Here is a 13,770-nt window from a genome sequence, read left to right on the forward strand (position 1 = left end):
AATCTTTTTTATGCCACAATTTAGCATCATTTGCATCTCTAAAATATATTTAAGTTTAATACTGTTTGACTCTAAGTTAAAAGTAAGTAACAATAATAATTATTCCATTACATCAATACTTCCAAGTTTAAACCAAATAATAATAATTACTTGATAGTAAAAATAGATTTTTTAAAACATAATTAAACTAAATATAACAAAATCTTACCCATTCTATTTTACATTAGTACTAAAAATAAAAATTGCATCTACGGGTAGACAAAATTTGTTTATGCATTACCAAACAAAATATACCAACAAAATTAAATTCCATTGAAAAAATTTAACGAATTGACCGAAGTTTCATTCATCCACATATTATGTGATTGAAAAGAATGGTTAAAATTAGGCATAATATATGTATTGTAAATAACAAACTAATCACCTGTTCCCATAAATAGACAATTTTTAAATGTTACTTACCTAAATTTAGCAGTTTCTGGTTCTAATTCTAGAAGTTCTCTGATAGGAGATTTTGGTACATTTTTACTAAATTGCTCTATAACATAAATATGTTCAAGTATTTATTTATAGTAGTAAAAATATAAAAAAAGTGGGCAAGTGGGTACCGTTCTACTGTACATTAGGGGGCGGGGTTGACCTCGGACTAGGGTAGGTTAAATTTGAATGCAATGATAGGTATCATTGTATACGAAAAACGATTCTGAACGAAGATGATTTGTCAGCGGTCAGCCTCGGATATAATTTCCAGTGGTTGGGGAAAAAGGTGGTTTATGTTTAAATAAATAAATAAATAGCTCAAAAAAACTCAAAATATTTTGAAAATTAAATCATGTAAAGAAAATGCCAATTTAAATAACTGGTTAAATTTTCAAGTATCTACGACTTATACATTTTGAATAATAACAAATATTTAAAATCGTTTGGGATAAATTGTTGTCGTTAAGCTATTTCGTAAAAATTTAAAATTCAAACGCACATAAAATTTTTCCTATAATGATGTTATGAGTTTTCTCTATAGCTACTTGAAGGAAAACTTATGGAAAACTTAGTGTTATAATTTTAATTCTTAGTTATGAACACAAAAAATTTTATGATTTTTCAACTTCAAAATTACTTGCAAATTTTCGCATTTTCGATAGATTTCGTAAAAATTTGAACTATAAACGCTTATAAAAAAAAATTGTGACTAACGATTTTTCATTTTTTTTAGCTACAATAAAAACAACTCATAAGGAACCTTGTATTAAATTTTCAAAACTTTTTGGTCATACAAAAATTTTTTATCGACCCTTTAAAAAAAATTTCTCAAAAAAATCGAAAATTTCAGTGGTCTATAAATAACTCAAAAAAAGTCAAAAATTTTTGAAAATTTAACTATATACAGATACCACTGACATTAACATTTGGTGAAAATTTCAAGTATTTTCAGTGATTAGTTTTTGAATTACAATCATAAAAAAAAAATCGATTTGGTCGAAAACTGGTTTTGCGTAAAAATTGCTGTTTTTCCGTCATTTTTTTTTTGTTTTTCTCGATTTTTTTGAAAACTGTTGGAAAATGTTAACTTTTTACTTCTATGATGCACCAAGGATATTCACTTTTACATCGGAAACCACCTCCATAGTTTGAAATTGGAGCATTATTTTCGACTAGATTAGTTCGACAAAGCGGGCAAGTGGGTACCGTTTTGCTGTACATTAAGGGGGTGGGGTTGACCTCGGACTAGGGTAGGTTAAATTTGAATTCAATGATAGCTATCATTGTATACGAAAAACGATTCTGAACGAAGATGATTTGTCAGCCTCGGATATAATTTCCAGTGGTTGGGGAAAAAGGTGGTTTATGTTTTAATGGCCTGAATACACCAAAATTTAAGTTCTTTTATAATTATTGTAAGCTAAACTTATGAAAAATCTTGTATTACATTTTCAACTCTTAGCTACCTATACAAACATTTTTATGAATTATACCTACAAAATAATTTTCAAATATTCATAATTTTGACGAATTTTCGTTAAAATTTGAACTTCAAATGCTAATAAAAAAAAAATGTGCCAATGTATTCTTATAAATTTTTTATCACTATAAGAATAACATATGAGGAACTTCGTATACAATTTTCAAGTATTTTGATAGGGCCAAAAAAATTTTATCGACACTTCAAAAAAAATTTTTCAGAAAAATTGAAAATTTCAGTTGTCTATAAATAGCTCAAAAAAACTCAAAATATTTTGAAAATTAAATCATGTAAGGAAAATGAAAATCTAAATAACTGGTAAAATTTTTAAGTATTTACGACTTATACTATTTTAATAACAACAAATATCAAAAATCGTTTGAGGCTAAACCGTTATTTAACGCGGTTTTGTAAAAGTTTAAATTTCAAACACTCATAAAAATTTTTTGTCTGAATCCGGTAGAGTTTTTTTTACAAATATTTGAAGGAAAATTTATGGAGAACCTTGTACCAAATTTTCAAAACTTAGTTTTAAAAGAAAAAAATTCTTACGATTTTCTAACCACAAAATTACTTGCAAATTTTCGCAATTTTGACATATTTCGTATAAATTCGAACTTTAAGCACTTATAAAAAAAAATTTTGACTAACGATTTCGGATTTTTTTTTATCACTTTAAGAACAACTTATAAGAAACCTTGTATTAAATTTTCAAGATTTTCTGGTCAGTCAAAAAATTTTTATCGTTATTTTAAAAAAAAAATACTTAGAAAAATTGAAAATTTCAATTGTCTATAAATAGTTCAAAAAAAACTTAAAATTCTTTGAAAATTTAACTGTGTACGGAGAGCGCTAATATAAACATTTGATGAAAATTTCAAGTATTTACATCGATAAGTTTTTGAGTTATAGCAAAATAAAAAATTCGATTTTGACGTAAACTGGTTTTGTGTAAAAAATCCTGTTTTTCCCGATTCATTTCAAAAATATTGAAAATATTGAAAAACTTTTAACCCCCCAAAGTACCAACTAGATTCAATTTCCTTTTCAAAGAGGGGCTGAAGTCAAAAATCGAAGCATTTTTACTGCTCCAAATGTTGTCGACAGACACAAAAAAAAACATACATCATTGTAAAATCAATACATTCATCACTTCGTTCAGAATCTAAAATATAAAATACAATAAAAATATAATCAAATTATTAGTTATTATAGTAGCAATTGATTTCATAACTAATACATTTAAAACAAATTAAATGGTAGATAATAAAAACATTAAAAACTTGATAGCTAATAAGTATTTATTACTCAAAGTATGTTTAAAGTGTATACTTTTTAACATTTGTAAGTAATGACATCACAAATTCAATTTTTTAGCAGTTTGATGAAATAACTTAGTATGTAGAGAATCAGTTTTATAAAATGTTTCTTTTGTATTATTTTATAAACCTACTTTTTGGAATACTTTATAGTACTATGCTTTTTACAACTAAACTAACTTTATGTATACAAATTTATTAAAAAAATACTAACACATTCAAACTGTTATAAACAAATGTATGTGATTGAAGGTAAATATTTTAAAATAATTATATTATAGAAGTACTTATAATATTATGTAATCTTACCCATTTCATTTTCCATTATTTTATGATAAACTTTCCATACTGTATCTAATGACATATTACTATCCAAATAAATAGCTCCTGCAACCGATTCAAAAACGTCACCAAGGGCTTTTGGGACCTCAACATCTTCAGCTTCTTCACAATCGTCTTCTCCCAAGAAATAAAACTAAAAAATGTTTTAAAGGTTTAAAATTGATATAATATATGTATAACGATGTTTGAAAATCCATATTTAGCACTCAAAATTAAGCAAATTCAACATTAATTCTTTAACAAAATACAAAAAGTAATTTAAAGTGAAGATCTAGTATTTATAAAAATGTCGGTCTTAATAATTAAACTGCAAATACTATTTAAAAAGTTCTATGTAATTTAACCTTCAAATAATTTATTCAAAGTACAATATTTTACCAAACTATATAGATATACCCTTTTATAAACATAGCTTTTACCTAAAGATATATAAAAAAAAAGAATTGAAAATTTATGAATTGAATAAATATGTTTGAATAATAATTAGATACCTCCTCATCAATAGTATGACCATTCTCTTCTTGTATGGTTACAAATTTACAAATAACTTCAGATAAACCCGGAGATAAATGTTTGAAATACTTATGAAAACCATTTCTAACAGCTAAAGATGCAAAAATTGTGTTATTGACTAGTGCTGAACGAAGATCTGTCAAAGCTCCAGGTGAATGTTGTCTTTTGTCCTCATACAAATGTCGCGTGATTAAATAATCTAAAATTTTTAATCAAATTAGAATTATAAACAATTATTACATTTTTATTCATTTACCCAAAACTGCATCACCCAAAAACTCCAATCGTTGGTAACAATCAGTTAAACGATTGGGATAATAAGAAGCATGAGTCATTGCTTGTAATAGATAACTACGATCTTGAAAATGATATCCTAAATGCTGTTCAAAAGATTCAAATCCATCCATTAACTTTGTTAATTCACCTTCAGGATTGTGAACATTACGTAGAAGTGGAGAAGATGGCGGTTTGAGGTAACCTAATTTTGAACAGTCTAGCGAAGGTAATACTTTTATTCCCAGCCAAGACATAAATAATAATGCTCCACGAGCTCCACAAGATATCAAATATGCCCCTATAAAAGAAAATATTTTAGAAAAAAGTTGTTGATAAATTACAGTATATTTACAGTACCAATTAAAGCTTCTACACAATCGGCAATACTTTTATCAGGAATACTATGTTGAGTAACAAGGTTGTATGGCACAAATAAAGGAGTACTTTCTAAATCCTCATTTGAGAAGCCAACTTTGAACTGTTGGATAACTTCTTCAATTTCTTTATCTGTAGGATCTTTAAATGTGGGAAGTGTTATCATATTCCACAATGAGGTTGGTATACTAGCATTAATGAGGGCTTTTTCTAATTTATGCGGGACAAAGTAACAAGGTGGTAGCCAATTATCATGAGGTTCAAATTTTGTAGATATCATACGTTCACCAAACATTTTTAATTTACCTAGACGATACAAATTCAAATTACTGACTTGTTTTGATCTAAGATGGCTCAATTTTCCTTCATGAACATTATCATGAGTACAGTATAAGTAAGCAGTGATGGCATATTTTAAAAACGAATCTCCGATCGTTTCCAAGCGTTCCAGATTAATTCCATCATTTGCATTTGACATAGTTAATGCTTGAAGTATAACACTAGGACTTGGCCCTGGATGATTGTCTAAATCTGGCTGAAAGTCAAAACTAAATGTTTCATTTTGTATATCATGAACTTTATTGATATTATCAATTGTTTTTTTGTTTATGTGTATTTCATTTTTAATACATTTTTCATCTTTAGGCACAAATGAAGTATTATTTGATAAAATATTAATGTCTGGAAGTCCATAACCAGTGTCTGAATTTAATTCCCATGGTAATTTTAATAAAGACGAGCTATCAATATTAGTACTACTTTTTACTTCTCGATTTATAATGATTTCATCATCTTTTTTATAAAATAAATTTATAATTTGTTTATCTATTTGATCAGAATTATAATTAGCTACAGAGTGACAATTATCATTCCAAATCCATGAATGAGAAGTTTCATTGTTTTTGAAAAAAAATAATTTATTTGTTTTAGAATCATTTGCATCTACAGCTTCAGCTAAATAAGTGTTTTTGAATTCTATTCGTAAACCATTAGAATTTAATCCATCAACTTGAATTTCGTCATCTGAATCAATATCACTGAATGTGCTTGATTCATTATCACTTTGAACCATCCAACTAGTTGGAGATGAATACCTTACTTTTGTTGTATTATCATTATTATACATAGCAAAATCAGCCATGTCATTAGACCATGTTCCTATATCCATCCAATTAGGGTCATCTGATTTATCTATCTTTTCTTCATTTATTTCTTCGACTACAATTTGTTTAACAATTTCAACTGGCTCAACAATTTGTATTACACTATTTTCTTTTTGTTCTTTTCTTTTTATTAATACATCTTTCATGGTCCAACCAAAATCTAAAGGCTCCCAAATGTGATCTATGAAATTTAAAAAATAATTAATACAAAGAAAATATCTATTATTTTTATACTTCTATACCAAAACTTAAGTTAAGCAATCCTAAAGATATATCCTTGGCAACAATAGTACGAATTTCATCAGCTAACAATAGAGCATTAATGCGATACAATATGCATGGTAAAGAAACAGCTTTACGCCACATTGATGCTGGAAATAAATGTACATTACAAAGTTCTGGAACAAGAATTTGTTTTTGACTTAAATTATCTCGTTTGGCTCTTTTAGTTGCATCACTACTTGTAGGTAAAATAACACCTTTACGATTCATATACCTGAAAAAGTTAACAATATAAAAAATGATTTAGTATTTAACATATACTAGCAAACCTCGGTGTAAGAAAATTTAATCTTGCTGAAGTATGATCAACGTCTAAAAGAGGTTGTTCAAGATTTTGTATTTTTAAATTATATTTAAGATTATAATAATCTTCAAATGTTTTATAGTTTTCTATAGAACCAGGGAATGGTGACTTTGGATTTAGATGTGTACAAATCTCTGCGACATAGAAATACTAAACAGAAATATAAGATTATTAACGTTAAATAATTCATATTAATTTGATAATACCTGTGGCTGTTCTTGATTTCTATACCAAGGTGTAACAACAGCATCTTTTAATACTTCAATATCAGGTTGAAAATTTATCCTATCTTCATTAGTTATAATACTTAGTTTATTATCTTTACATTTATGCATATTATCTAAGAAATTCCAATCAATGTCTATTAATCCACTTGCATCTATAATAAATCACACATTTTATATACTTTATCGCCATCAACAATAGCTTAATTTTTACAACCTCTAAGAGTTGGTACAATATAATAACAATTGTGAGTAGTAGTAGGATCAAATGCCACATGACATTTTTGCAAACGCAGTACATTGGTAAATGTATAATTTAAAAATATGGCTATATTATCCAATTGATGATGAGTTAGCAACATATTGGTTTTAATTGGCTTTAAACTCACATAAACTTCACCACATCGAGTATATATCGGAAATGATGGAATCTAAATAATAAATCAATTTCTAAGTTATGACTTATAATACAATTTAATATTAATATAAAATGTATATTACACTTTTAATTACAAATATTCACTTACACTTGGAATAAGTTTCGTTGTAAGTATACCAAACCCATGAATAGATTCTTCAGGTGGATGAATTCTTCGACCTCTAGTATTTTGTTCTTCTGGTACAGGACAATTCATATTTAATAATATAGCATACAAATAACAAGGCTTGCCTTCAACTGGTCTACAATCATTCAGTGCCTCAGCAATCTAACAACAATTTTAAAATTGTTTAGAAATAATTTTAAAACAAAGTTGAAAATTAAAAATATTAATTATACTCTTTTATAGTAATATTGACGGCGTTTATTTGTTCCTGGTCTAGGCTCTTCAGTGTCCCAAGGTATTAAGGAATCTTCAGCATCTGCCAGTACTTCATCAGCATTGAACAAAGCATGGAATGATTCTTTTGTAATAGGTTGAAGGGTATCATCTAGTTCTCCTTGAGAATGTAATTGTCTACACACTTCTAATGCAGCTATTCTTTTTGCTAAAATTTCACATGGCATTGGATGACCCTTTCAAAAAAAGTTAAAAATATCTATTTAAAAAAAATAAAGCTATAATAATTTTATTACATCAATCAATGATGAAAACATTAGCTTTAATCAATCTTAATGAATAATTCACCAAAAGGTATTAAATAAAATAAAATAAATACTTATGATTTAACAATTAAAATGCAGAGACAACAAACTGTAACGGTCTATTGTATTAATGATATATTTAAGAATCATAAAACTAATTATAAAATATCCATCGTTTCTCTGCAATAGTGACATGACTGTTAATACTTTACAAACACAAAGTTCATACTTAAATCTACTTTAGTGATTACTTAATAACAGTTACATACTTAAAAAAAATTAAGCAACTATAAAATTACTTTTTTTTAACTTTAATTATATCAAGAATCAACTTTAAAGCTGTGAGGAGACATCATTATTTAAGTTGAGGCCCATGCTTCACTTAATGTCAATTATCATATCACTGCTTTCAACAAGCTTTTAAGACTTTCTCAAATACTTAAGCCATGCTAATTCTCTCTAATATGTAAGTAACACATTAATACTTACATGTATGTCATGTTTAATTGGTGAATTAATTGGAAGTCGAATACTACAGACAAACATTGGTTTATTCTCATATATTACTGATTGTATCTTCCAAATTGGAGATAATTTGGTAAAAGTATCACTGGGTAGTTTTGCACAATACCTAATATAATAAATATATTATAGATACAAATAATACATTTAATCATATCAAGAACATTGGCATATATAATATAAATAATTATTATAATTTATTAAAATAGTAACTCCCTGCTTACAATTAATGTATTCTTAAATGTCTAAGAGTTTTTAGACTATTGCAAAAAAAAAATGTTTACACTACCATAGTAAGTGATTTTTAAAATAAAATCCACCAAATATTAAAAACAATCCCTACATCCAAGATGTATTTAAATATTAAATAGATGAATTTGTTATGAATGAATTATTATTTTTTAAAAGTCATAAAATATTAATATACTTATAAATATTTTAAGCAATGTAATATATTCAGATTCCACAATTATCAAATGTAATTTGAGTTAATCTGTAAGGTACAAATAATAGTTAAATACACTTATAAGTTATATTACAAGTTATAAGCACAAATATAATATTATGAATAATATAATATGATAAATTATAACCTGTTCACAAGACCAATGGCTGATGCCATATCCACAAATGCTGAATCTTCCTTTTTGCCTGGCTTAAATGGTGTAACACACCAATTATACCTGTCAGCATAGATTTCTTTTTCCATATTAATATCTTTTAAAGTACAATGACTTAATAACATCTGGTAAAAATAATTTAAAATTGTATTATGATAAGATAATATATTTCTGTAAAAATATTATTTAAAGTCAATTTTTACCTTGTTAATGTCCTTATAAAGTTTAAAACAAGATAAAATATTTGAAGTAACATTTTCATCAAACATTAAAACATAATGTGCATCTAATGTTTTTGCCCTACTTTTAGTTCTTAAATAGGATTTGTATGAAAGAGGTATATTATAATTAACTACTAAATTACATCGGGGTAAATCGATTCCTGCTTCTAATACTTTAGTTCCAATAAGTACATTACATTCTCTTTGACGAAATCTGAAACAATCATTATTACAATAAGTCATGAATCAGATACATTGAAAAATAATTTTTTATTTAAAATGTATACAATAATACCTTCTTAAAGTTTCTTCTTGCTTTTTATGTTCAATTTCAAATTCTTTAGGTTCAGCAATTGGGTCTGCTTCTTTGTCTACTGTGTATTGAGGTTGGATCCAACCAAAATCATCTTTATTACTGTTTTTTAAATCCTAAATAAGATAAAAGATTATTGTAAATATGTCATATGATAAGTTAATTTTATTAATAAAATGTAAGTACTTACTAAGAATAAATAATACAAAATAGAAGCTGTCATTTTGTTCTTTACAAGAACTATAGCACAAACAGTTTCTTCATATTGATCTCTTGATCGTCCTTGTTTTCTATGAGTTCCATATCTCCTAGCTAATTTCCAATTACGTCTTACTGATTTAGATTTGGTAGTTCTATCTTTTTTATCTTTTTGATCATTACACACTTCAACATTGTTATTATCTGGTTTAAAAGATTTTGGTTTAAATTGTTTGAGAGTATCAATAATTCGTAATACACGAGGAGAACTAAATTTAAGAATTTTATCAATATTACTATAGTTATAGAAAATATCATCAAATGTTGCTCTAATTTGAATCAATAATGTAGAAACAATGCACAATAAAATATAGTGTCTTTCATATTTTGTTTTAACTTTTAATTTTTCTACCATGTATAAAAGTGTCAAGGCAGCTTTATCTGCACAATATGGACCCATTGTTTTTAAAACATCCAAAAAATCAGCTATCATTTGTAAAGGTTCATTTTTAGGATGAGATATTTGTTTTAATTCTTCACCGTATTCTTCATCGTCACTATATATGATAGCAGGCTCATAGTTATGGTCATTTAAAAATTCAGTTAAACTTTGCACCATAGATTTTATCGTAGAATTGATAACATATTCCGTTTGAACAGCACATTCAATGAAAACTTCTTTAGGTTTACAACAATGACGTAATATAGAAACAATATCACTGGCAGTCTCAATTGATGAAAACAATTTGTTTGATATAAATTTCAATTGATCTTCAATGAAGAATGGATCAGAATCTAATTCAAATAATGGATGAACAATTCCTAAGATTCTACATTTGCTATTCGCCTTGATAAAATTACAAACCTAAAAAATAAAAAATTATACTTAAGTAAAACCTCTACTTAAAGATATTTTTAAATCTAAGTCTGCACATCACAGATCATCATGGATGGCTTATTAGTAGGACATGGATGTTGTAGTACTAAATAACTAGTAAAATTGATTGTAGTATTGCACTAAAATATAACAAAATTTTATTATAAATGTTTTAAATTTACTGTTATAATCTAAAACTCTACCAATATATATGAATTACAAATTTACAACTGTATTGTACATCATTGCATTACACTACAAATGTTTGTTTTAAATTTTTGAAATCGAACCCTCTTTGGTTTGGAGCTAATAAGTTCTTATTCCTTAAAAATGTTCCATATTGGTTGATGTTTAAAATATATAAAATATTTAAAATATTTAAATAAGCTAAATCGCTTACTGCTAGGTCTTTGGTTAGGTTAGGTTAATTATCTTTATTATACAGAATCGCATTATTAGATCTTATGGCTGGCGGTATTAAAATATAATCTTATCTATCATACGACAGTAGAGGGTTTACTATAACTAAATAATTATATAAAAGAGGAAATTTAATAAAATTGCAAAAATTACAAAAAACTGCTCTTAAAACTTTTAGATTTTAGTTCGTACTTACAAGGCACATATTTAAAATGTACTTAGTAATAAATTGAAAAGTTGAAAAAATGCAACAATATCCATGCCCGACTTATTAGAGTAAACTCATATCCGAGACATTTTTATAATGTTATACAATAATATGCAAACATCAGTTTCTTTTTAATTTCTATGTTATTTTTCTACACATAAATTTATAGTATTGATAAATTAGCATGGTCAAATGAAATAGTACACATACTTGATAATCGTTACTAAATACATAAAAGCACAACATTCTTTTAGTAATAAAACCTGTTTATAACGAATAATTATTATTATTTTTACTTTTTCTTTTTATATAACTGATGTCTGCTGTGTAGAATTTTCAATGTATTCAAAATAATTTATACAATTTATAATTTATAAAAAAAAATACCTTAAAATAAGTACTATTTATCACAGTTATTTTCTGGCAGTTATTGAATATAACTAAATTCAACTGGTCAAAGTCTAAATATTTTTTTTCAAACATTTCTAAGCACTGGTTTTCAGTAGTAACAATTACCTGAAAGAAAAGCCCAAATTAAAAAATTAAAAAAAATTTAATAGATAAAAAAGTATAATAATTAATACAAACTTCATAATTAATTAAATCCAAATCATTGACTGATTTAATCAATAACGGTTTTAAATCAGTCAAATGCCTGATAGAAAACATGTATTGATCAATTTCTGTCTCTTCTAAAATTAATAAAGTCCATTTTCTTTTTTCATATTTCCTATAGAAAATTAACAAATTTATCATTTAACTGTTGTTATTATAAACTTTAGATTTTGTTGACTAACCTGTGAATTTTAAATGCAAGTTCTCGAATGAGATTTAAAATAACAAATACTTTATTTGTTAAACCTCCTAATGAAATAATTACATTTTTATTTTTAGCTGAACTTAGAACTTCAACTAGGTATTCTTGAGGAGTGAAAGTTTTAGTATGTATGTTATCACCAAATGTTAACGCCATTAAATTAAGTTGAAAATGTATCTTGATTTATAAAACTTCCTAAATGAATAGCAAAATAAACTACTTAATAACCTTGAATAACAAATATGTACAATATATAATTTAGTGATATTTTCCATGTGTACGATCAATATTGAAGAAGCTCTTTATAACCTCCATTATATAAAGTTTGACTTCTTTCTTTTTCCTTTTAAGATTTAATTTTTATATTTTTTTCCTTCCTCTACTTGCATGGCCATTTCAATTTTCTCTAATTTTATTTATTGCTAAGCAAAACAATCTTTAATAAACATTTCCACTAATTTTTCTTTTCTTTTCTTCTACGAAGTACTAATTCATTATTTACTTTATTACCATTAATTAATACTAGCATAACATTATTGTAGAGTCACTACATAATGCACTAGTAAAAAAATCTTATTACTGAGTGCGCCAAAAGAGTGCAAGTCGGCTATCAAGTTCTGCGCATCCTCCTGTATCTCCCTGCTATCAAAACTGGTTTCCCTATGGCAGAGTGACGTTTGGGGATGCGCAGTAAAACCAAATTTGGTCGCCGGCGACTTGCGCTCTCTCAGCGCACTCAGTATAGTTCTCCATTTTCCATTTTAAAATATCCACCTATCTCATCAAATTATGAAAATAACGCATAAAATACATAATAGATTAAGTATACTTAGCTTTTAAATAACAATTTGAAATTAGTTAATTTATCAGTTAGTATATTGTATTATTATATCACTTCAAATTAATTGCAGTTTAGCTACAACATTCTCTATTTATGGGTCAATAAAAAAAAAATGTACAGTTCTCAAACTCTTTATTTTAAGTCAAGTAAGTAAAATTAAATTCTCTTTAAGATAATAATACTACTTAATATTAAGAGGACTGAAAATTGTTGATTTCACAATCATTCATAATATGTTAATAAATTTTTAATTTTTTGAAAAATACTGATTCCATAATAAAATGATTTTATAACAATTATATTAATATAAGAACATCTATAACACTATATAAATTAACACCTACCTACTTCTATACATGACTTATAAGTTATAGATATTAAAAATATGTATATTTACTTTTTACATATTTATATAATAACAATCTATAATTATATTTTATCAAAATTATAATTTATAAATTCAAATAGACAAATTTTAACTTAAAATACTAAGGATATTAAAAATGAATAATTCTCTTTTAATTAAATAACAAATTATTATACCTACAAATTGCACCTGATGAATAAAATCTCTCCTGAATACAAATAAATTCAATGTCTACAATATTATGAACTTCGTTAATAAATATAAACTAAGTTAAGATCATTTTATATAATATTAGTATTAGTTATTAATTTGTTATTATTTAAAAGATCATTAAATTCTAAAAACTAAAGTCATTGCAATTTGAAGTGATGTCGTACTTTTATGACGACCGTATAGTGTAGAGCACGTAGACTTCGAAAGAATTGGATTTCGAAATACAATTTAAATAATATGTAAGTAATAGTGTTTTATAGACTGTTTTGCACTTTGTTTATTTATTAATTTCACTGAGATAAAATCATACG

General features: G+C 25.9%; 1 protein-coding gene across 5 annotated transcripts in view; it reads right to left on the reverse strand.

The window, feature by feature from the left end:
- LOC114120039 (endoribonuclease Dcr-1) overlaps positions 1 to 13,770 on the reverse strand; it is a 29,908-nt gene that overhangs the window by 1,235 nt on the left and 14,903 nt on the right. For 2 of the 5 annotated variants that reach the window (XM_050204220.1, XM_050204217.1), the window contains exons 2-20: positions 12,019 to 12,233; positions 11,810 to 11,951; positions 11,609 to 11,737; positions 9,709 to 10,581; positions 9,501 to 9,634; positions 9,188 to 9,419; positions 8,958 to 9,109; positions 8,332 to 8,473; positions 7,537 to 7,773; positions 7,286 to 7,465; positions 6,976 to 7,189; positions 6,741 to 6,913; positions 6,500 to 6,684; positions 6,191 to 6,444; positions 4,768 to 6,129; positions 4,391 to 4,708; positions 4,113 to 4,333; positions 3,589 to 3,754; positions 463 to 538 (exon numbers count right to left, since the gene is read on the reverse strand). In XM_050204220.1, the coding sequence (XP_050060177.1) occupies positions 463 to 538; positions 3,589 to 3,754; positions 4,113 to 4,333; positions 4,391 to 4,708; positions 4,768 to 6,129; positions 6,191 to 6,444; positions 6,500 to 6,684; positions 6,741 to 6,913; positions 6,976 to 7,189; positions 7,286 to 7,465; positions 7,537 to 7,773; positions 8,332 to 8,473; positions 8,958 to 9,109; positions 9,188 to 9,419; positions 9,501 to 9,634; positions 9,709 to 10,581; positions 11,609 to 11,737; positions 11,810 to 11,951; positions 12,019 to 12,194 (5,366 nt within the window). In that variant the 5' untranslated portion in view covers positions 12,195 to 12,233. Of the gene's footprint in view, positions 1 to 462; positions 539 to 3,588; positions 3,755 to 4,112; positions 4,334 to 4,390; positions 4,709 to 4,767; positions 6,130 to 6,190; positions 6,445 to 6,499; positions 6,685 to 6,740; positions 6,914 to 6,975; positions 7,190 to 7,285; positions 7,466 to 7,536; positions 7,774 to 8,331; positions 8,474 to 8,957; positions 9,110 to 9,187; positions 9,420 to 9,500; positions 9,635 to 9,708; positions 10,582 to 11,608; positions 11,738 to 11,809; positions 11,952 to 12,018; positions 12,234 to 13,422; positions 13,754 to 13,770 lie in introns of those variants that run through there. The other 3 variants (XM_050204219.1, XM_050204218.1, XM_050204216.1) reach the window with 3 other exon arrangements.

This window comes from Aphis gossypii, chromosome 3 (assembly GCF_020184175.1).
Source record: "Aphis gossypii isolate Hap1 chromosome 3, ASM2018417v2, whole genome shotgun sequence".
Lineage (NCBI taxonomy): Eukaryota > Metazoa > Arthropoda > Insecta > Hemiptera > Aphididae > Aphis > Aphis gossypii.